General features: G+C 47.5%; 1 protein-coding gene across 2 annotated transcripts in view; it reads right to left on the reverse strand.

The window, feature by feature from the left end:
- Nucleotides 1-24,463, reverse strand: part of CELF5 (CUGBP Elav-like family member 5) — a 72,161-nt gene that overhangs the window by 31,641 nt on the left and 16,057 nt on the right. For both annotated transcript variants that reach the window (XM_031948242.1, XM_031948241.1), the window contains exon 2: nt 22,520-22,602. In XM_031948242.1, coding sequence (XP_031804102.1) covers nt 22,520-22,602 — 83 coding nt within the window. The remainder of the gene's footprint in view (nt 1-22,519; nt 22,603-24,463) is intronic.

The raw sequence follows: 24,463 nt of genomic DNA on the forward strand, positions 1-24,463 counted from the left end.
CTGCCCTGACAAAGGGAGTTTCCTTACCTGGTAATTCTCTATATTAATTAAACCATATGTCTAGTTCCTGACACTTTTTCCATCAAGGGGAATACAAGTTGGAACTGGAAAGGACAATAAAAATGGCTGAGAAAGTGGGTATCCAAGATATGTGGAGAATGTATTAAGAAATTGCCAGCTGTCCTGCATGGCTTCTAGTCACCAAGCCATGGTAAACAAATCTTAGGGAACTGAGAGGATTGGTAGTTGTGACTGACAGCTGATCTATTTTTAGTAATTTTTGAAAGATAGTGGAGGATGTGAGAGGTGCTGTGGGGCTAGACAGGGGCAAGCATTATTCTGACTTTCCAAAAAGAGAAAGAATGGATTCTGTAAACTATATGCTTCAATGAGTGGCAAAAATTCTAGAGAGTACTATTAAAGAGATGATTTGTGAATATTTCAAAAAGGAAACAGTGATCACAAAGAGCCAACAAGGTTTATTAAGTATAGATCATATTGAGTTAACCTCATTGCTAGTAGACATGTTGTAGGTATTGTTCACTTAGATATTAACAAATAATTTAAAATTTTCTCATGCTATTATTATGAAAAGATGGGAAGATATGGGTTGGGTGATAATATAATAATGTGGCTTCAGAACTTGTTGAATGATAGATCATAAGAGTAGTCATTAGTGAAGCAGATGAAGTCATTTGAAAAAATGTCAAATTTTGAAGACATGAGAAAACTCCACCCCTCTCACTATGTGAATGTCTCTGAGCCTCAGTTCCCTTATTTGTAAAATTAAGAGGTTGAACTAGATGATCTTCTATCTCCAAACCTATGTTTTTTTTTTAATTTTGATTAGGATAATAGATGTGGAGTTGAAAGAGGGAAGGGGAATAAGCATTTTTGAAATGTCTACTCTGTTCCAGGAACTAAATGCTTTACAAATAGTATCTTATTTGATTCTCACAACAACCCTAGGAAGTGGATGCTACTATAATCCTCATTTTATAGCTGAGGAAATTGAGGTCCAAGCAGATTAAATGACTAATCAAGGCCACATAGAGAGTTAAATATGAATCCAGGAATTCTGACTGCCAAACCCCAAATGCCATGCTGGAGTACCACAAGACTCTGAGTTTGGTTGTATAATGTTTAAATGGGCACCTGGGCAGGTAGGTGGTGCCATAGTGCACAGAGCACCAAACCTGGATTCAGGAGGACTAGTCTTCTTGAGTTCAAATCCAGCCTCAGACACTGATCAGATATATGAGCCTGGGGAAGTCACTTAACCTTGTTTGCCTCATCTGTGAAATGAGCTGGAGAACTGCTTTTTTTGCCCAAAAGACCCCAAATAGGGTCACAAGGAGTCAGATGTGACTGAAGAAACAACAAAACTTTTATCAATCGCGGTATGATTATCAAATCTGCAGATGTCACCGAGTTGCTAGAAATGACACACCTGGATGATGGATTCTGAATCCAAAAATATATGAACAAACTAAAATCGGACTAAATCTAATAATAAAAATAAGGAGGATAAATGTTAATTCATATACTCAAATTTTTAAAAAATCAATTTCACACGTTCAAAATGGTTAAGCATGCCATCCTTTCAAACTGAAAAAAAAATGGGGATATCTATATCTGTATATATCACTCTTCTACCCTACTTAATAAACTTCAGTGGCTCCCTAATTGTTTCCAGGGAAAAGTACAAAATGCTTTGGTGTGCAAGGCCATAACCTAGCATCTCCTCCCTTTTCAGTCTTCTTACACCTTACTCCCCACCATATGAATTCTTCGATCCAGTAACCCTGGCCTCCTGACTGTTCCACAAACGAGATTCTCCATCTTTTAGCTCTGGGCATTTTCTCTGGTTGTCCCCCATGCCAGGAATGCTTTCTTTCTTTGACTCTGTTAACCCTTTAGGTTTCTTTGAAGATTCAACTAAAATCACATCATTTACTGGAAGCCTTCACCAACTCCTCCTAATTCTAGTGCTTTCCCTCTGTTAATAATCTCTTGTCTACCCTATGTACAGACTGTATATATTTGTTTTCTACCCAATTAAATTGTAAATTCCTTGAGGTCAGATACTTTCTTTTTGTATTCCCAGTGCTTAACACAGTTCCTGGCACATAGTAGGTGCTTAATAACATCTGATTGATCTATCCACCTCAAATGCTAATGAAATTTTAGGCAGCATTAGAAGAGAAAAACTTCTAGGATTAGGGACAGGGATAATAATGTTAATGATAATCCCGGTGTATTATGCTCTGATGACACTGGACAATGGGCAGGATTGTGTTCAATTATGGGAGTCACATTTATTAATCTGGATAGCCTCCAGAGGAGAAGGACCAATAGGATCCCCAGTTCATATCCTAAGATTGATGGAAGGAAATGGGGATGTTCAGCCTGGAAAAGAGAAAACTTGGCGAGGAGGAAATATGGCTTTCTAGAAGCATTTGAAAGGCTCTTACAGAAAAGAGGGATTAGGCTTGCTCTGTTTGGTCCCTGAAGGCAGAGCTCAGATCAATAGTTGGAAGTTACAAAGAGAAAAGTTTATGCTTGATGTTGGAAAACAAACAATTTCCTAATATTAGAGATATCCCAAAATGGAATGGGGCTGCTTCAGGAAAGAGTGCTTCTTCCTTAGAAGTACACAAGTAAAGACCAGAGGACCACATGGGTATATTGCAGGGGATTCAGGAGAAGGGATCAAGAACTTATTAAGAACCTAATAAGTACCTTGCTCTATAAATATCCTGTTCTGGACTCTTATTCAGGTGTGGATTAGAGTAGATGGCCACAGAGGAATCTTCCAATTCCAATATTATGTGATTCTGACTCTGCTGCCCTTCCCTCATTGATCCCCCGTCATCTCACTGATCCCCACTCTGCACCCACTTGCCAAAACTCCTTCTCAAGAACTGCACATGTTTAACATATATTGGATTACTTGCTGTCTGGGGGAAGGGTGTGGAGGGAAGGGAGGGAAATTTGGAACACAAGGTTTTGTGGAAAACTATTTTTGCATGTATTTTGAAAATAAAAGTAGTTATTATTTAAAAAACAAAAACAAAAAACAAAACAAAAAACATTCCTTCTCATCCAGTGAGCTTTAATTCCCTTCATGGAGTGCCCATTCCCAAACTTAATGCCAATGTAACTCAACCCAATTCTTCTTAAGGATTTCTTCCTATTTAGCCTGGAAAAGGCTTGAGGATGGGGTGAGATGACATCATAGCAAGGATTTATTTAAAGGGCTGACGGCTGGAAGAGCTATTAGACTTGTTCCAAAGAGCATAACCATGATCAGTGGGTAAAAACTGCAGAGGTTCATTTAAGCTGGTTGTCCAAAGAAGCTTCCTAATCACTAGACTTATCCTAAAGTGGAACGGGCTGCCTTAGTTTCCCTTGCTTGGGGTCTTCACAGAGAAACTTTGGTAACCACTTGTTGGGTATGTGGTTGTTGGGTAATAATGGAGTATATGATGATATAAACGAGGGCCATTAGGTGGTACCATAGTGCATAAAGCACAGTCAGGAAGTCTCATCTTTGTGAGTTCAAATCCTGCCTCAGACACTTATGTTGGGTGACTCTGAGTAAGTCATTTAACTCTGTTGCCTCAGTTTCCTCATCTGTAAAATGAGCTGTAGAAAGAAATGGCAGACCACTCCAGTATCTTTGCCAAGAAAACTCCAAATGGGTCACAAAAAATTGGACATGAATGAAAAATGACTCAATAATGACATAAAGGGATTCTCTTGGGGTAGGGGTTAAACGAATCACTGCAGTCTCTTCCAGTTTTCAAAGTCTATGATTCTGTGATTCCCTTAGCCTTTGTCCCCTTCAGTGAGCCCAATACCCACTCACTGCTAATTACAGTTAGAGGGGTGCTGGAAAATGTTTAACCATCAGCGGAGGGAATTGGTAAAAATACATTTTAAAGTTTAATCACTAACATTTCTCCATCATTGTTTTAAATCTAGACAATCAACAAAATAATAAACCCAGCCCTGACTGATCGCATCTGTCAGTTTCTGAGGTGTAAGTGCTCACAATGAAAATGAGTAATACCGGCTCTCAAGAGCTGGTTTGATTCCAGAACCCCCCTCTCTGCACTCATTTGCTGGACTTCTCTTGACTCCGTCCAAATCTGCACCAGTGTGACCGTTCATTAAATGCTCACTACTTCGGAGGCCCTATGCTAGGTGCAGGATGAAAGTGAAAAATAATTCCTGTCCTCGAGGGCACAGCTGAATGCAGGCGCACACTGCAAGTATAACAATGCACAGGCTATTTAACCCTTTCCCTACAGTTCGGGCCCTGTCAGTGTCCACAGTGAGCTCTGTTCCCTCATTCTCGGTCCCGTTTTCTGAGACTCCCAATCTGTCGGCCCGTCGCGTCTTCACTGAGTCCCCGCCACTTCTCTGATCCCCAAACCTGTCAGCAAACCCCCGTTTCCCTCCCTGCGCCCGCTCTGACTCCTCGGGTCCCAGAAGCATCATCTCCCTCAGCGATCCCTTTGCCCTGGCTGAGCCTCCACTCCATTCCCGGAAGTGACATCCCGCTCATCAAGCCCCTCTCCTTCACTGAGCTCCCATCTTCTTCGGTGACCCCCCCTCCCTTGCCGCATCCTCGCCCGGACCCTGAGTTCCCACATCTAGGAAGGACCCCCCTCATTTGTTCGCCGAGTCGCAGCCCCCTCACGGAGTCCCCCTTCTTTCTGAGCATCCTGGGCCTGGGACAGTTTTTAAACAGCTCCACACTGCTTCTCCCAGCCCAGGGAACTCTCCTTCATGAGCTGTTTCCCGAAGAGGAGCTCTGGCAAATTCTGCGTCTGGCCCCGATCCGCACGTCAGGCCCCGGGATGGGAGCTTTCCCTGACTGCGCTTCAGGCCCCTGGTCCCTGAGGTGACGTATTCCCCGCCCTCCGGGGCCTGGATCCTTGAGACCACAGAGCCCAGATCTGGCGCCCCCTGGATGAGAGACAGAACTGGGATTAAAACAAACAGATGGCACTGGGGGGGGGGGGGAAGGGTGACGGACCTCAGGGACTGTGGAAGGCAGAGGGATGGGGGAGGAGGGGAGGGGACAAGGGCCCCCCGGAAGGCCTGAAGGGCTTGCACCTGAAATGCAGCACCTGACCCCCCCCCCCCCCTCCCTCAGGGGCAAGGCTGGCCCTGTCACTCCCCTCCCCTTCCCTCCCCTCTCTCCAGCACCTTGGGTAGAGGAGGAGTCGCCATGGCAACCGTTATTCAGCACATGGAAGCTGACATTTGTTGTTGCCGTGGTAACTGGCTCTTAGGGGCATTCCCAGATCCTGCTTTGCACAAAAGAGATATTTAAATATAATCACGGGAGATGGATAACCAGGCGGGGGGAGGGGTGGGAGAGGGGGAGAGCGCCCCCCCCCGGGGACCTGGATCCCTGCCCTCCTGACGCAGCCCGTGAGACCTGAGCCCTCGGGGCTGAGGCGGGAGGGGCCCAAAGATGCTCCGAGCTCAGGGTGTGCGGTCCCGGGGAGGAGGGAGGGGATGAAGCAGCCCCTTCTCGCCCCCGCCCTCACGGCGCGTATCTGCTCTTTGGGACGTGCGGCCGCCTGCCCCGCCCGCAAACCAGCCGTGGAAACCCAACCTTGACCGCGGGCCCGGGAGGGGACCTGTTGAGGGGGAGCCTCTGCCCGACGGCCGGCCCGGGGACGGCCGCTTTTACCTCTCATGGCAGGGCCCCAGAGGCTCACGGGAGGCGGAGCGCGCCCAGGCCCGGTCCGCCAGAGCGCCGGGCGCCCGGAGGCGCTCTCACCTACTCGGCACGGGGCGGGGAAGCCGGGTCTGGGCCGGGCCGCAGGCCCTTGGTCTCCAACGCATGCCGGCCTCCGGGCCTTCCCCCCGAGCAGCCCAGCGGGGGCGGGGGGCAGGGGTCCCGGGCCCCGCCTCACTCCCCCTCACGCGCCGGCCCCCCCCCCCCCCCTCCCCGCCTCAGCACGGCCCACGCGCCCGCGGGCGCGCGCACCGCCCCGCGCGCGCGGGCTCCTCCCCTCGTCCGGGTGTGGATAAGGCCGAAAACTCCCGGGCGTCCCGTCCTCCCCGGGTGGGCGCCCCTCTGCCCGGGGGCCAGGGGCTCCGGTCCCAGGCAGGGGCCGGGGCCGGGGGTGAAGCGGCGGAACCCCCCCAAACTCTCTCTCTTTCTCTGTCCTGTCTCCTCTTGCTTCTTTTGTCTTGTTTTTTTCTGTTTTCCTGTCCCCTTTTTTTTTTGCCTTCTCTTTGTCTCTCTTTTCTCTTCTCTCTCTCTTGTTCCCTGTCTCTCTCTCTCTTTCTCTCTGTTGTCTCTCTCTTTCTCTTCTCTCTCTTGTGTCTCTCTCTTTTCTGTCTCTCTGTTTCCCTCCTGTCTCTCTTTTCTCTCTCTCTGTCTTCTCTCTCTTCTCTTTCTCTCTTCTCTCTGTCTTCTCTCTGTTGTGGTTTCTCCTTTCTCTTGTGCTGTCCTACTCTCTTGGTGTCTCTCTGCTTTCCCTTCTTGTCTCCTCTGTCTCTCTTTTTGTCTCTCTCTCTCTTGTTCTCTCTTCTCTCTCTTGTTTTTTTCTCTCTTTTTAAATTTTTGTTTTCTGTTTTCTTTGTCTCTATTTCTTGTTCTCTGTCTCTCTTTCTGTCCTGTCTCTCCTGTCTCTCTCTTGAGGTCTCTCTGTCTCTCTCTGTGGTGTCTCTCTGTCTCTCTCTCTTTGTGTCTCTCTCTCTCTCTCTCTCTCTTTCTCTTTGTGTCTCTGTCTCCTCTTCTTGTCTCTCCCTCTGTCTCTCTCTTTCTCTGTCTCTCTCTTTTCTCTTCTTCGTAGTGTCTCTCTGTCTCTCTCTGTAGTGTCTCTCTGTCTCTCTCTCTGTCTCTCTCTCTCTCTTTTCTGTTCCTCTCTTCTTCTCTTCTCTGTCTCTCTCTTCTTCCCTGTGTCTCTGTCTCTCTCTGTGTGTCCCTCTGTCTCTCTCTCTGTCTCTGTCTGTCTCTCTCTGTTTCTCTCTCTCTCTTATTTCTCTGTCTTTATCTTTTCCCCACCTCTGTTTTTCCCCGTCTTTGCCTCTTCACTCTCTCTGTCTCCATCCCTTTGTGTCTCTCCTTCCTTTTCCCCACTCTCTATCTCCCTCTTTGTCTCTGTCTCTCTGTGTGTGTCTCTCTCCGCGTCCCTCTCTGTGTATCTCTCTGGGTCTCCATCTTTCCATCTCCCCATCTCTGTCTGTCTCTCTCCTTTTCCTTACTCTATCTCTGTCTCTCTGTGACTCTTTGTTTCTTTGTGTCTCTCTGTCTCTCTTTGTCCTTTTGATTACTGTCTCTTTTTATTCTCTCTTTTTGTCTCCCTCTGTCTTTGTCTCTGTCTCTCTCCTTTTCCTTACTCTCTATCTCTCTGTCTCTCTCTGACTCTATTTCTGTCTCTGTCTCTTTGTCTTTCTGACTGTCTCTTTTCATTTTCACTCTCCATTTCTGTCTCTCTCCCTCTGTGTCTCTCTTTGTCTCTGTCTCTTTGTTTCTGTCTGTCTCTCTCTCTCCTTTTCCTTACTCTCTCTGTTTCTGTCTCTCTCTCTCTCTCTCTCTCTCTTTGTCCTTTTGCTGTATCTCTTCATTTTCCCTCTCTCTCCATCTCTCCTTCTGTCTTTGTCTCTCTGACTCTCTCTGTCTCTCTGACTCTGTCTCTCTCTCTCTCTCTGTTTGTCTCTCTCTCTCTCTTTGTCTTTTTGCCGTATCTCTTCATTTTCCCTCTCTCTCCATCTCTCCTTCTGTCTCTGTCTCTCTCTCTCTCCCCACCATCTGTCTGTCTGTCTCTGTCCTCCCTTGTTCAGACACGCATCTCTTCCTTTCTTCTTTCATTCTCCCCATCTGTCTCTGTCCCTTCCCATCACTTCCTGCATGTGTCTGCCTCTCTCCCTCCCACATCATCTCCACCCTTTCTCTTCCTGCTTTCCCCATAAGCCCTAGTCCCTGAAAATGCCACTTGGATCCCTGCCAGAGATCATGACCAGCCTGTGCCCAAGGCCAGTCAGTCGTGTGTGTGTGTTGTGTGTGTGTGTTGTGTATGTGTGGTGTGTGTGTGTGTGCTGTGTGTGTGTGTGAGAGAGAGAGAGAGAGAGAGAGAGAGAGAGAGAGGACAGACAGACAGAGAGAGAAAGACCAACCCAGCCCCCTTGGCCGGAGTGAGGCTCTGTCCCTTGCACTTATGCACACTGAGAGCAGGGACAAACTCTGGAATGGGGGAGGAGGGGAGGTGAGAACCCCCTGGTCTAAAGGGGCTGTTTAGCCCTCCAGCCCCTGGCCGTGCTCCCAAAAAGGCCCTAAGTGATGACATGAGGCTTCAGAGTGGCTCTGGCTCCTGTGACACCTTTCCAATGTAGGAGTCAGGAGACCCAAGATGAGTCCTGGCTCAGCCACTGACTAACTAACTAGATCAGTCCTTACCCCTCAGTTTTCCTCTCTGTGAAATGGGAACTGCCCTGATTCCCTTCCAGTTCTGAGATGAGGATTAATTGACAGAATGGCTGAAAGGGCTTTGTAACTTTAGACTAGAAATGTGAGTGATGTTGCATTAGGCACAGAGGGGCAATATTGTCTAGTGGGGAGAGAGCGAGTGAGATTTGAAGTCAGGAGAAATCTGTCTTTGGCTCTGACGCCAGCTGTGGGACACTCCCTTCATCACTCGGCCTCAGGTACTTCATCTGTAAAATGGGTTTAAGGAGACTTTCAGAGTCTGGTGAGAACAGTCCTTAGGAGAAGAGAGAGTTACCACAGAGGCAGCTACCTCAGTCTCTTTCCCCAGGCCAGACAATTCTGAGTTCCCACCTGTCCATCCCGATCATGGGGCAAGGAGAAGGAGTGGCTGGGGATGCCCATGGGACAGGAAGCCCTTTCAACCCTGAGCTCAGGTCTTTGCTCTGCTATTAATAAAGGATGAGCGATGGAGCAATGGCCTCTGAGGGCCCTTCCTGAGTGGCCTGGGTAGGACCTCTGTGGCTGGAGGAGGTGGGTGGGAGGGTCCTGGTGGCGGGACGGGAGCTCCTGCCGAGGAGCCAGAGATCTGGTCTCCTGCTCTTTTGTGGGCAGGACCAGTGGTAATGGGCCCAGGCAGATGGGTTGGCAGGACCTGGCTACCAGTGGGCTTAGTAGGGCTGTGAAACGGCACAGACAGTACATAAGGGTGTACTGCAAGTAGGAGCTAGAAGGGGTCTTAGTGTCCATCCAATTAACCCTCCTTCATTCAATTCAACAAGCATTTATTTTGACAGATGGAGAGACTGAGGCCAAGAGAGTAACAGTAATTATTTCTGCCTTTTCCCTGTCTCCCTCTCCCCCATCTGGCTGGTTGTTGCCTTGAGTTCAGATCCTTCAGTGACCTCTCAGCCGGAATGGGCCCTGGAAGGGGTCACCTCGTCCAGCCCCCTGCCTCTGGGTGGCCAACATTCCAAGAGAACACCATCAGTTTTCCTCTCTCACGCTGGACCGGGAGGAGGGGGTGGAGAAGGATGTCTAATGGACATTTTCCAGAGCCAGAAGGGAGCAGAAGGGACTCCGTCCATGTGGTGGGGAGCCGAGGGGCCCTTTCTCAGGCTTCCTCAGGTCTCCCTCGGAATGAGCAACCTGCCAGCTCAGCCATCAGCAGGAAGACCCCCTCCCTCCCCTCCCCTGCTCTCCCCTCCAAGGCAGGGATTCGGTAGCACCTGTTACTAGGCCCTGCCCCCTCCCCCCATGGAGACTTAATTATAATGATTTAGTGGAGATGGGTCTCGGCTAATTTAATGTTCTCTTGTTGTTGAGAAACAGGAGGCCGGTGCATCTGAGCTTCCCAAGTAGGAAGTGGTGGAGACCTCTCCACCCAGGCCTCTGTGTATAGGCCTTAATTAACTCCCAGTTCCCATGGCAACCCCTGGCTGTGCAGCATTTCCTGACAGCCGGGCTGGTGTGGATGGCTCCCCTTTTGTGATCACCAAGTGGGTATCTTCTGCCTGTCGTGTAATGGGAGGCAGGGAGCCGGGCGGGCCCCGAGGGGCCCCAGCGTGCTGGGGCCCTAAAGCCAGCCTCTGACCCTTCAAAGCGCCAGAAGGCCGGCCGAGCCCTGAGGAGGCAGAGGGCACTGGCCCAGCATCCAGGGGAGGCCGGGGTCGGTGTCCAGGACCGACCCCGGATTCTGCTCCTTCTAAATCCAGAGACCGAGGGACAGGACTCGGGACTTCCCTGCTCTGGGGTTAAAAATTCGCGCTGGTGAATACCAGAGAAAAGGGCCTCCCGGGGCAGAGCAGCACGGTGCCTTGGAGAGTGCCAGGGTGCTGAGAGTTTGTTACTGCCGCAGGTCGCCCTGAGATAAGAGGAATTAGCCAGTTCCCTGCTCTGCAAACACAGGAATACCTAGTCTCTCCTGCCTTTCACCAGCCTCCCCCTCCCTTTCTTCTTCCCTCATACCTCCTCCTTTCTTGTCTTTTTCCCTCTTTTCCCTCTATCTTCCCCCTCCCCTCCCGCTATCTGCCTCCTTCTCCTCCCTTTCCCCCCACCCTATCTCTCCCTTTTCCTTTCTCTCAATCAGGCCACGAGCATGGGTCAGCGCCCACTCCTCCTGGGTGCCGGCTATGCCGGACCATAGTGGCCGTCGTGCCCGAAGGCAGCCGCCTCCTTCCTCTCCTCCCTCCCCCTCCTTCCCTTTTCCTCTCTCGCCTCTTTTCTGTTCACCCTTTCTCTCCATCTCCAGTGTTTAAGGCAGCGCGAGCCCCCGAGGACCAGTTAGGAGGCGCTTGCTGACTGACTGACTGAGTCCCCGCACCCGGGGCCTGACCCGCGGGGCCAGAGCCTGGTGGGGACATGGGGCAGGCAGATGGGCCTCAGCCGCAAGGCGCCAGGGATGGAGGCGGGGCTGTGGGAACCTGACCGCTCAGCCTGTGCCGGAGGCCGGGAGAGGCTGGAGGCTGGAAGGGAGGCTGTTTGAGTAACCCCGGGAAAAGGGGTGGAAGCCTGCTGTCTGTGGAGTGCTTGGCTGTGGAAATCTAGAGGAGAGGGAGGGATGCCGGGGAGGACCAAAGAGCAGGACTCGGTGACTGATTGGATGTGGGGGCTGAGGGGGAGGGGGCAGTCAGAGACAGCAGAGAAAGAGAAGGATGCTGATACCAGCCCCGAAAGAAAGTGACGGCGAGGGGAAGGCTCCGAGGGGGAGGGGACAGGAACAGTAGCATGTTTTCGCCTTATTTCCCCAAGCTCCATCCCCGTTTGTCTAAAACGGAATACACTAAGGAGTGCGCCTTGGTAGGACAATCCCTCTTCTCTGCCTCCCTCCCTCCCCGTAGCTGTCTTCTGTTCCCTCCTCCCTGCGTCACTGTCTCTGTCTCTCTCCATCCTTCCTCCATCTCTTTCTCCGCTTCTTTGTCTCTGCCTCACGGCTCCATGCCTCTTCCTCCCTTTCCACCCCCTCTCCTTCTGCCTCTCTTTCTTCCCTCCCCCTCTTCCTCCCTCTCTTGCTCCATTTCCCTTCTTCTTTTTATCCTCATTTTCCTCCTAAAGTAATTTTGTCTCTTTTGCAACTGTCTTGTTCCAAATGGAATTAGATGTAAGAAACGCTTGAAGGCTGGAGGGGGAAGCTGCTCCCAGGTTGGGGTGGAAGCTCCAGCGGGACCGGCCCCGTGGTCTGCTGTGCCCGTCCCAGACCCGGCGCTGCCCTGATGCCCAGGACTGCCTTCTGCCGGTCTGCTGAGACACCTAAGCCTGGAGAAGGTCCATCCCCCTCTGCAAACAGGAGGCTGGGCTCTCGGGTCTCACGGACCCCCTTTGAAATGCTCTGTATACAATAACAATGGTTTAGATTTACTAAGGGCTTTGAGGTTAACTAAACATTATTTCATTTGACCCTTGTCACAACCTGATGAAGCAAGTGGCACAAATATTGTTTTTCTTTTCCAAATGAGGAAATAGGACCAGAGCTAAGCAATTTATGCACATTTTCACAACTAGAAGTGTTTGAGACAGGTTCTGAACTCAGATCCCTCTTGACACACGTCCAAAGCTCTTTCACAGAATCATGGAATTCGATAGTTAAAGGAGACCTCAGAGGCCATTTGGCTCAATCCATATAGAAAGAAAGCCATCCCCACACCAGCCTATATTGTAATAAAACCTCCAGCCTCTGTCCAAAGCCGGGTCCTGCCACCTCTCAAGACAGCCCCGATCTACACTGGGATTGCTCTGATTGGGAGGAAGTTTTTCCTGCCAGGAAGCCCGGGTTTGTCTCTGCATCTTTCCCCTGCTCATGGTTCTGTCCCCCTGGGGCCAAACTGAACGTTCTAATCCCCCTTCTCATGTCAGCCCTTGCAATACCCAAAGACACAGATCACTTCTCTTTTGTCCCCAACACTCCACGATATCTCTGTGTTCAAAGGTCCTTGCTAGCTCTGACAATCTGTAGTTTGAGGTCCCTTCTAGTTCTGCGGTTCTGTGCCCCCAAGAGCCTTCCTGTATTTAAAAACTCGGGGCTCAGTGGATCGATCCCTGGTTCTGAAATTAGGAGGACTTGAGTCCAAATGCAGCTTAGACACTTCACTAGCCGTGAGGCATCACTAGCTGTGTCTCGCCTCTTTGCAGGGAAGAAGCTAGAGATACCTACAAGGGGGCTCCGTTTCCTGCTTAGTCAATGAGAGTTTTGGAGAGGAACAAGACGGACAGCTTGCTGAAGTTTAAAAGACTAACAGAAATTGTAGGGGATCGGAAAGGCCCTGGGGATGCCATCGGTTTGATTCAAGCCCGGGCTGGATGCCACTGGGGCTCCTTGATGACTGTCTGGCTCTCTAAGAGGGGATGACTAGACAGCTGCCCACGGCAGAAGCAAGAGGTAGTGGGCTCCAGTGAAATCAGGAGAAAGAGCTTTTGTCAAGAGCAATCATGCGGGAATGGCATGGTTCAGGGAGGCTGTGTAGTCCATCCCTGGAGACCTTCAAGAATAGAACAGAGAGCCATCTGTTCTGGGTGGGTTAGACCTTCACCTGCCCGAAGGCAGGGAATTGGAACAGTCCCGTTCAGCTGACTCCTCCCCAGAATCCTCTGCTTCCATTGAAGAGTGCATTCCAGAATTCGATGATTCTATTTAGGATTCAATTCCTAAAATTCTACAATTCTTTCTGAGATTGAATCTCAGAATTCGGTGGATCCCAGAATGTGATTTCAGATTCTATTCCAGAATTCTCTTTAGGATTTAATTTTCAGAGTTATATTCTTCTTTTTAGGATTTTTCTCTCCGAATTTCATTTCAGATTCTATTTGAAAATGCAATCGTTCTTTTAAATCCCATACCCCCATGGATAGCATTTCCCTCTCACACTATTGGGGGAGCTTATGGAGGTATGACCCTTGTTCCCAGAGATGGGGATTAGGAAGAGACTTACGTATAAAGACTCTGCATCCTTGGATTTCCCACTCAGTCATATTCCTGCAGGGCTTGGCACTCCTATCTGGGTCTAGTGAGACCAGGCTTGATTTGGTTTCTGAATCTGAGTCATGGTGGCTCTGTGTGTGTCTGTGTGTGTGGGGGGGGGGGGATGGTGGGGGGAGGAGGGAGGTTTTTTTCAGGCACAAATCAGACCTAATGCCATCATGTGGAATAAGCTTCTGGCTGAAAATTATTGTGGGGAGGGAGAAAGAGGAAAGAAAGGAGAGAGGTGGGGGATAAATCTGAAGGGGCAGCCCGGGGGCAGCCGCGTCCAGACCTTTGACCAGAAGCTGCCTCTGGGGTCACACGTGGCTCTGCCCCAACTGCTCCTAACAATGAGGGAGTGCTCCTCCGTGTCCACCCCACCCCCACCCTGTGAGGGCTAGCCATAGATGGAGACGAACACATTTTCGAGCACAAGCCTGGCATGTGAATCTCTGCCGAGCCCGGTTCTGCTGGGGCGGGGGCTGGGGGAGAGAAAGAAGAGCAGTCACTTGGCCAACAAGCACTTATTAAATGCCTACTATATGCCAAGCGCTGACGGAGGGACAAAGAAAACCAAAAGGCAGGATCTGTCCTTGGGGAGCGCAGCCCAAGAGAGCAGCCCATTGACCCAGGCTTCCAGGAAGAGAGGAATGGGGGTCAGCAATGTCTGTCTGCGTGGTCCAAGAGCTGGGCGCCGGGCCAGGCAGGTGAGACCTGGGGCGGGGGAGAGGGGGAGAGCCCGGGTTCTCCTGGAGCCTGCAGCTTCGGGGCTGGAGGCTCTCTGAGGATGCTCCCTCTTCCCTGGGACTGGAGGCAGACAGTCTTTGCTAGGCCGCCCCCCCCCAAAGGGACAGTCATGGAACCACAGACCATCTGAGATGGGAGGGACCATCACACTCTCCATCCCAGTCATTGACAAAAACGTTAAACAGCACCGGGCCAAGTATGAGTCTTGGGCACTCCATAGGGAGCCCCTGTCACCCTCCCACTGACAAGATCCATTAACAAATGCTCTTTCAGTCTGGGCATCTGACCAGTTCAAAAGCCACCCACCAAACCGCCACTAGCCCACATCTTGCCACCTTTTCTACAAGAATAACACTTTGCCAAATGCTGCCAGGGGTTAGGCGGGCGTGCTTTTGTGGTCATTCGGCCATGAGCAACTCTTTGTGCCCCCATTTGGGGTTTCCTTGGCAGACATACTGGAGTGCTTTGCCATTTCCTTCTCCAGCTCCTTTTTACAGATGGAGAAACTGAGGCAAACAGCATTGAGTGGCTTGCCTAGAGCCACACAAAGCATCTGAGACCAGAGTTTAACTAGAAAGAGGAGTCTTTACAACTGCAGACCCTATACTCTGTCCACTGTGTCACCTCCTCTACATTTATGGTTTATCTTCTCGATACCTAATTTAGCCTGTCCAGAAATGGAAACAAAGTCATTCTAGCATGGCCTGTTCTTGATGAAGCCTTACTGCTTCCTTTTGTAAACAACCACAAACCGTCCCTTTAATACTATAGTCTAGAATCTTGCCAGAAATTAAATTCCCACTTGTTGGCCAGCCTCCGCCAGAAGAGATTCGATGAGAGAGAATACCCATCTTCTTGGAGGAGATTAAAGAAGACTCCCCCATCTAGCTTTCAATCAACAAAGCATTTTTTAAGCATTCTACTCTCTGCCAGGTCCACAGTTGGCACAGGGGTTACAAACAAAGGTACATAAAGTCTGCCCCAAAGTCCCTACCCTCAGGAAACGTGTATGTCATTGGAAAAAACCATGTATCTATTTGCAGGTATCTATAAGATATCCAGAGTAAATACAAGATATTTTTGAAGGTGGGCAGGCAGCGTGGGAGAATCAGAAGAGGCTTTATGTGGGAGGTAACCCTCCAAGGAAACCAGGGGAAAGACATGAAGGAGAGGAGACGAGTGTCATGCGTGAGGAACTGCAAGTAAGTCAGTTTGGATGAAGTAGTATGTAAAAGTCTGTAAGGGAAGGCTGGAACTAGGTGGTAGAAAGATTTCAGGGACAAAGAAAGGAGCTTGTATTTGATCCTAGGAGAGATTGGGAACAGCAGAAACCTTCTTGAGCAGAAAACTGACATGGTTAAGCCTGTCACTCGGGTGGCTGTGCGGAGGATCGGTTGCAGAGGGTTGCCCTTGGAGGCAGGAGAACAACTTGGGAACAGTCAGGGGGAGATCCTGCAAATCCACGTAAGATCCTGCAAGAGTTTGGGGAGGGGGTGGCTGTTAAACCAGATTAGAATCCTGAGGGGTGGAGACAAGGAAAGAAAGGTCTTCTGGGGAAAGGGTATAGCACAGACTGGATGGAAAGTGTTGGCTATAAGGGAAACTGAAGTTTGTGTAGTTATATTGAAGCAAAAAATCTGTTTTGAAGGAAGAGGTTAAAGCTGGAAAGATAAGTGAGAACTCAATTGTGGAAGATCTTGGATGCCAGATGTGGATGGAAGAGTGAGACTTTCTCTTGCAGCTCATGGGGAACTATTAGAGTTGGGAAATGGTCAGGAGGCTGTTATAACCATCTAACTAAAAGGAGATCAGACCAGGTGAGCTCTTTGGGGATGAAGAAGATGGATGGGAGAGAAAGTGAGGAGGGACTTGAAAAGTGTCTGGCTGAGGGGATGAGGTCTTGAAAGAATCAGAGGCTGCAGGGATTTTGAAGCTGAAGGGTGGTGGAGGATTTGGCAGAAAATAGGGAATCCAGGAGAAGAACTGGTTTAAGGGGAAGCTCAGAGGTTCTTAGATCTAGTGATGGGGAAGGGGTACCTTAGAGATCATCTAGTCCAACACCCTTGTTTCTATAGATGAGGAAACTGAGGTCAGGGCAAGTTAAATGCTTTGCCAAATATAGTAAATGGCAGAGGCAGAGTTTAAACCCAGCCTCTTACTTCAGAGCCAATGTACCCCCTGGCCTTTGAGACAGAGGGGGCCAACACTCATCTAGGTGAGGATGCCCATTAATCGGTCAGAAAATAGAGTCTGAAACTTGGGGGAGAGAGGCCAGGGCAAGAAATACAGATATGAGAATCACCAGAATCAAGAAGAAAGTACTGGGGGTGGGAAGCTTGGATGCCCAGACCTGGGGGGGGGGGGGGGGGGGGGGGCGGAGTCTGTGAGCTTGCATGAGAAAAAAATGACATCCTTATTTTCACCACCTTTAACTAAAATTTAACATTTGAAAATATTATTCTGAGAAGTCCATGGTTTTATCAGTTGTTATTCAGTCATTTTCAGTCTTATCCAATTCTGCATGACCCCATTTGGAGTTTTCTTAGCAGAGATAATAGAGTGGTTTGTCATTTCTTTCTCCAGATTAATTTACAGATGAAGAAATTGAGGTAAATAGGGTTAAGTGACTTGCCCAATGTCACACTGTAGAACAAAAAAAGTCAAGAACTCTGGGGTAGAGACAGGGAGAGACAGCTTGAAGAAGAACCTAGCCACCATTCCCCTGTGAGGAGTGCTGCTTCATTGAACCCATGAAGACTCCCATTCAGGAATCCTCATGCAAGAACTGTTAATCATTTTTAATGGACACCAAAATGGGAAAGATCTGTTTCACTGGGCAAGAAAAATACCCCAATCTCTGGAGGCGGAGAAGTGGACTTCAGGGTCCCGGAGCGGGGGGTTTTAGGGAGAGGCATATGGCCAGAGCCAACAAACCTCCCATCTCCTGACAGACTGCCCCAAGACAATGGCTCCCTGATCTCAAAGCATCTTCTATCCATTAGCTTATCTATCTCAAAAGGCTCTCTCTAGTCCAGGCCTAATTAGGTCTCGCTTAGATAGTTAAGACAGACTCCTGACCATCTTCTCCATGACCTGCAGAAGAAAGTCCAAACCCTTTAGCCTGGCGTTCAAGGCTAAATTTGACCACGGTTTTGCATATTAGAATTGATAAGGTTTGGTTCCTATCTCACCTGAGCCACTTACTAGTTGGTGACTCTAGACAACTTTCTTCATCCCTCTGTGCCTTAGTTTCTCACATATAAAATGAAGGGGGAGGGTTGGACTAGATGTCTTTAAGATCCCTTCCAGTTTTTCATCTAGGAGGCTGTTTTTCCAGCCTCCTCTTTTTCCACTAAAACACTTTATTCTCTGGTCCAAATGGACCACTCAAAGTTTCCCAACAAATTCTACGCTTTCCCATCTCGGCATGAAATTCTCTCTACCTAGACTGCCTCTTCAGGATTCATTTTCACAAAACCATTTTCTTTTGTCTTTCTTGTGAGCACCTTAATTTGCCTCCCCAACCCAGACCCAGATTTCTGAGGCTCTCGCCTGAAAAGAGACATGAGTCAGAAAACCTGAATTCTGGAATGGGACACGCACAGCTTCTTTACAGCTTGAGTCCTGGCCCCGGCAGTACCAGTACCGATTGCTCATAAACTCTCAGAGCTGGTCAGAGGTCAGAAATCATCATCTCCTCCGAACCTCTTCATCCCTCCCTCTTCCCAACAAGCGGGAGGCTGTCAGTTAAATACATCTCACCATTTAGTTCCCCTACTAGGATCAGCTCCAGGATCAAATGTGCACTTCTCTGTTTGCCCATGAAAGTCCTTCACATCATCTCTAGATGATCCTTTCTGCCTTTCTTACCCCAAACTGGCCCTGCAAAAACTTCATGGTCCAGCAACCCGGCGTCCCTGCTGCTGCTCACACTTCCCATCTCTCCCCTCTGTGCCTTTGTATGGGCTCTCCCTTATGTCTATCAGGTACTCTTTCCTCTCCTCCACCTCTTAAAAATCCTAATTTCTTTCAAAGTCCAGCTCAAATATCACTTCCTCCATGAAACCTTTCCCGATTATCCTGGTACTTAGTGTCTCCTCCCTACCGAATCACCTATCGATTTTGTATATATTTGTATGAGTATATATATAAATATATATTTTTTCCCTCATATGTAAGCTTTTTGAGGGCAGGAACTGATTTATTTTCATCTTTGTGTCCTCAGTGTCTAAGTGCAGTGCTTAGCACATAGTAACTATCCAGTAAGTGCTTACTGATTGTAAAATGGGATTAATAATACCTTGGTCAATATGCCTAGATTTATTAATCATCCAAGAAGGTACCTGCCCTATGCTACAGATGCTGGGGTTATCTAGCATAAAAGTAAAATACTTCCTGCTCTGAAGCAGCTTATGGTATAGGGAAGGGATGTAAGCACAGTGATAGGTACATAATAAATAGATAACATGTGATTTGTTACGAAGGAATGGCCAGGAGGGAAGAAATGAAGGAAAGAAAGGGAGGAAGGGAGGAAACAAAAAAGGTAGGAAGGAGAGGAGGAAGAAAAGAAAGGGAGGGATTATGGAAAAGTGAAAAGGAAAGAGAATGGGGAGGAGGGAAAAAGAATTGGAGGGAAGGAAAGAAAGGAGAAAGAAAGGGAGGGAGAGAGGAATTCCCTATCACACAGGGTCATTTGGGGCAAAATTCTTCTAAAACCTAAAACCCACAGACCTATTATTATTAATCTTGGCATCTTGCATGAGACTCGGGGGGGGGGGGTGCCTCTGGATCTAGCAAATAGCTGAGGAGTAGAAGGAGAAAGGGAAATATTCAGCTCTCTAGAGTGTGTTAATTATGCTGAAGCTCTGAGCTCCCTCTGTCCCTCTGGGAACCTTCTGCCCTGAACACATGGGCTCTTTCCCCCAGGAGAAACAGAAAGCAGGACAGGTCCTTTTGATGGGCCATCTTGTCACAGATTCAGGACTGACCCTTGGATGGAGGGACTTCATGGGTTTCTCTTGACATCATCTGGGGAAAATGTCCCCTCCTTTTCATCTAGGGCATGACTAATCTCAGACAACAAGATGGCAATGGATGGAATTGTAGAATCTTAGATTCCAGACTCACAGAATTAAAAATTCTAATCATCATTAGGAAGGACCATAAACTGGATGCTATAAAATTATAATAGTCAAGTTCGACCCCAAAGAGGAAACAAGAGAGAAACTTCCCCTTTCCTCTTTGTCAAGGTTGGTCCGTGGGTATGGAATGTGGAATACAACTTTAGATTTTTCCCATGTGTTGATTGATTTTGCTGATTTTTCTTTCTTCCTTTTCCTCTCTTTTTTAAATTTTTTTTGTCTTTGTCATAAAGGATGGCTCTTTGGGAAGGGGAGGGAAAGGTATATATGGGAAAAATGGAGGTAATATGAAAACAAAAGATAACTATGAAAACAAATGTGAAATAAAAATTTAAAAACCAAAATTTATTTATGAAAAATCTTTTAAATTTTGATTTATATCTTTTGTTTTTACCTATATTTCCTCCTCTAGGAAAAAAACATTTAAAAAAAAGAAAAGGCCAGTTTCCACATGAAACAGGAATCTCCCATAGTATCCCCAACAAGTGGTCATTCAGTCTCTGCTCCTTGGAGTACCCTACCTTTTGAGCTAGGCCATTACACTACAGGGCATCTCTGATTGTGAGGAAGATTTCCCTTGCTTTGAAATGAGATCTACTTCCCTATAACTTCTTCCCGTTCATTTTAGGACTGCCTTCTCAGTTCACCTGTGTCCCACAAAGTCTCTTCAGAGATTTGAAAGCAAAGATTATTTCCCCACCCCCAAGTTTTCTCCTCGAGACAGCTAGAGAGCCTGGGGGAAATGTCTCTTTAAATCCTATACCCAGATGGTGATAAGGGCACTGGGTAAGTTAAAAGAATAATGCCAGCCTACATTCACATCAAGCTTTACTGCCAAGAATATATAAAGGAACCATATCATTTGATTGTTAGTCCAATAAAATATTCTCATTTTAGCCATGAAGAAACTGAGGCACCAAAAAAAGTTTGTTTAAGATCACAAAGCAGACACAAGATTCCAACCTTGGTTTCCAGATTCTAATTTCAGGGCTGCTTCTTGTCATTTAGCCCTCATTCCCTGGTCCAAGATGCTTTTTCCTGACCCCTGCATACTGCTAAGACCATGGGACCCAATGCTCTAATTGCACACCTTGCTACCCCCAAGGTGTCATTGACCCCTAGGGTGCTAGAATCGTAGGAACCAACCTAGGTTGGTTGCTTGTGTGACACTGAAAAATTCCACAAAGGAGCAGGCTCTCTGTACCCACTTCCTCCCTGCCCTCAGGACGCCTACATCCCTATCAACCATGAAGATGCTATAGTATGTTACAGGGAGAGGATCCCTTAGAATGTCAGAGTTTATAATTTAGAACATATGGGGTCAGAATAGAAAGGTCCCTTGAATATAGATCATAAACTTTGAGCTGAAAGGAACCTGGAAGTCATTGAATACAATCCCTCATTTTACGATGGAGAAACTAAGTCATGGAGCAATTAAATTTCTTGCCTGAAGCTACAGAGTTAACATGTGGCAGAGGGGATTTGAACTTATGTCAGCTAATTCTAAATCTGAGACTTTTCACCATACCATGCTAACGTCAGAGACGGAAGAGGGACAGAGAATGTCAAAAGTGGGTAGGAGGGTGGGAATTTAGAATGTCAGGAGGAGCCTTAGAATATGAAATATCAGAAGTTGGAGGGACTTAGAACACTGGATGTCAGGACTGGGAGGATCCTTAGAACCCAGAACGTCAAAATTAGGAGACTTCTTAGAACACACAAGGCCCTCAGACACCATCCAATAATGACATTGAAAACTGTGGCCACATCTTCCCTGCCCCCAAATTCTGGCTAGTTCTAGGGAGAAAAGAACTCATGGTATTTACAGTTAAAAAGGATTGGGGATCATTTAGTCCCTCATTTTACCGACCCAGAGAGAGCTAACATGCCCAACATGGATAGTTGGGGAAAACCAGTGGAAAGTTATAGCCCAAGACCAGAAGATGAACTGACAGAGTAAGAATTAGAATCAAGACATCCTGATTCCTAGATCAGGTTCCCCAGTTTCCATTACCCCTCACTCCCCCCAGGTCCTGCCTATCTCTATACTCTTCAACCCCTAACAAATGAAATCCAGTTACCAATCCTAGCGGCTTCCTCTAGGCTCTCACAATGGGATGAGCAGGGAGTTCTGTAATTAGCAGAATTTTACCTCCCTACAAATTAATCCACAAATTTAAATACCTGGAGATTGCTCTGCTGAGAGCCTGATGTAATCGAGAGGCCCCCATTGGTGCCAGGGGAGATCTGGGTCAGTAGGCAAACTTCTCCAGGGGCTCTGTAAGAAATATCCCACTCCTGCTTCTAGCTTGGGCTTCTGGCAAACTGAAGATTAGGGAAGAGATTTGGAGGCCAGCCCCATTTCAGATACGTTATTGGGGTTTGGGGTTTTATAGCTGAATGAGACCTTAGAGATCATTTTATAAGTGAGGAAACAGATCGAGAAAGAAAAAAGGGGGACTTTTTAAGGACACGTAGCGAATGTATGGCACGATCTGGTTTGAAACCCAAGTCTCCTGCCGCATTGGCCATCTCTTTCCTTTTGGGGAGGTCACAACCAAGGGGAGCTGTCCAACCTTATTTTTCCTGGTAGGAAGCTCAGGGCTCCTTCTACCTCATTCCTCTTGTTCTCTGCCCTTCTACTCCATCACAAATGACCACTTAGGAAACCCCTGCCCCAAGGGGACCCGAAAGGTGTAGTCTCTGAAAGCGAAAACACCCAAGAGACCAACTGTGTCAGTACCAGTGCTGTGGCTAGCTGCCCCTGAACCTCATCTCAGTTTGTCAGATTTCCCGAGGACTATTTTCAGAACTGCGGAAAAGCTCTTACACTGACCCAAGATAGCCACTTCATCTAAATTTTCTGTGGCAAGTCACTTAACCCCAATTGCAAAGAAAACTCACCAGGAACACAGCTAATAGAACTCCCACCCAAGTGTCCCTCCCTTGTGATTGACAAAGGAAGAAGAGTCAGTACTTACTGGAGAACACAAGGATGGCATCCTATCCGACCTGCAATATTCATTTTGACTAAACCTAGATTTCTTTTCCCCCTTCCCTCCTACTCCAATTTTTACATCTTTACAATTGCCTAATTGTGTGTCAGAAAGGCATTTTTATGGCAGTAGGCTCTTCTTTTAAACTATCTGCAACCACCATTCCCTCCCTAAATTCTGGAAGCTCTAACCTTCCCCTTCCACATCCTCAAATAATACTCACCCCAGGAAGGGTCTTTTGTTCGTGCAGAGCTGTCTGGGCCTTGATGGCGGAATCCCGGGCGCAATAGGTGAGGAAAGCACACCCTGAGGAGGGGAAGAAAGAAATGGGAATCAGACGTTAGAGAAGGGAGATTTTCTTTTTCTTCTTCCAGGTGTGCTGGAAGAACCTTCAATGGTTCACAAAGATGGGCAAATTGCAAATTCAACAACAGGTTAGGGGTTGAATTATGATCTTGTTGATTATTTAAACTTAAGTAAACAAAGGCGGTTATGTTAATAATGAGGATTAAATTTATCTGTTTTTTTTTAATTTAAATGTATTTTTTTAACATTTTCCCCCAGTTATATTTAAAATAATTTTTTTAAACTAAAAAAAAATTGAGTTCCAGATTCTCTCCCTTCTCCCCATCTCTCATTAAGAAACCACATGGGAAGTTATGCAAAACATTTCCATAAAAGTCATGCTGTGAAAGAAAACATAGATCTCCCATCCTAATAAAAAAAACCCTCAAGAAAAATAAAGTTTAAAAAGAGAAAGAGGATGCTTCAATCTGTATTCAGACATAATAAATTTCTTCTCTGGGGATGGATAGGATTTTTCATCATAAGTATGAGGATTAAATTTAAAAGGATATCCAGGGTATATTTTTTCCTGGAGAGCCGGTTGTTAAATATTTACCAACCCATCACAGCTTTCTTTCACATTCTCTGTTGCCCACTTCTGAGCCCCATTCTTAGGACATATATGCTCTTCTTTCCTTTCATCAGGCTTAGCTCTTCTGCCTTAGGCAGGGAAAGATGTCCATTCTCCACCCCATCTGTCCTTTAGTTGTTTGTTAACGATCTAGAATGGGGGAAGGGTAGGGAGAAGCAAGAAAAAAGGGTTTCTCTGGCTCGGGAGGAAGGAGAAGAGGAGGCAGGAAGGAGTCATTAGGAAAACAGCCCAAGATAAAAGCCCACAGAAATGGGGATGGGAGAAATATGGATAGAAGATGGGAGTGGAAGGAGGGCAGAGGAATAATAACTATAGTATAATTTGGGGAGGAAGATGACCCTAAAGCATCTGACTTCGAGAAGTCTATTTGAAAATGCCCCAAAATCAGACTGTAGAGGGACCTTAAAGACATCCGAGGGAACATAGCTGAAAGGGATCTTGGCCCTTGTCTACCTCTCACGTGACAGATGAGGAAACTTCCTCATCATTTCAGAGAGATGAAATAATTTGCCTAATATCACAAAGCCAGTAGAAGGAAGAGCCATAATCTGAACCCAGCTTCTCTAATTCACCTTCATCTCCCTGCCTCACTTAAGCACAGTCAAGGTCAGGTTCCACCCCCCAGTCTCTATGACCCTAAGGGTGGCCATCTCCAGAGAGTCTCCACTCCCTAGACCTCATCACTCCACAATTCCAAATATTATGCCTCTGGAAATAGCTCCCAAATTCATATCTAATGTCCCTTCTGAGCTCCAGTCCCATATCTCCAAATGCCCTTGAGACAGCTCCTTGAGGCACCTAAAAGGGCAGTCAATACCCAAGCCCAATTGCTTCAGACTGGACTCATCTCCTACCTCTCTAATTCTTCTGATGGCCTCAAAGCTAGACTTTCCCCCATCCCCTTCCACCCAAATACAAATCAATTCCCAAATCCTATTAATCCTAATTCCAAAGTTCTCTCTCAAATTGGTACTCTCATTTCCAGGCTTTATATCTTAATTTGGGCCCTCCTTAAGTCTTAAGTAGACAATTGAAATAACCTCCTGGTCAACCTGTTTTCAGTCTCTCTCTCCTCCCTTCATCCTTCACTCTGCTGCCATAGTAAACTGCCTATGGACCTTTCTGATTAGGTCATTACCTTAGTTAATAGCCTTCATTGGATCCCCAATGCCTCCCAGATAAAACGCAAGTGCCTCAGGCTGGCATCTAAAATCTGCCTTTATCTGGCTC

This window comes from Sarcophilus harrisii, chromosome 1, assembly GCF_902635505.1.
Source record: "Sarcophilus harrisii chromosome 1, mSarHar1.11, whole genome shotgun sequence".
NCBI lineage: Eukaryota > Metazoa > Chordata > Mammalia > Dasyuromorphia > Dasyuridae > Sarcophilus > Sarcophilus harrisii.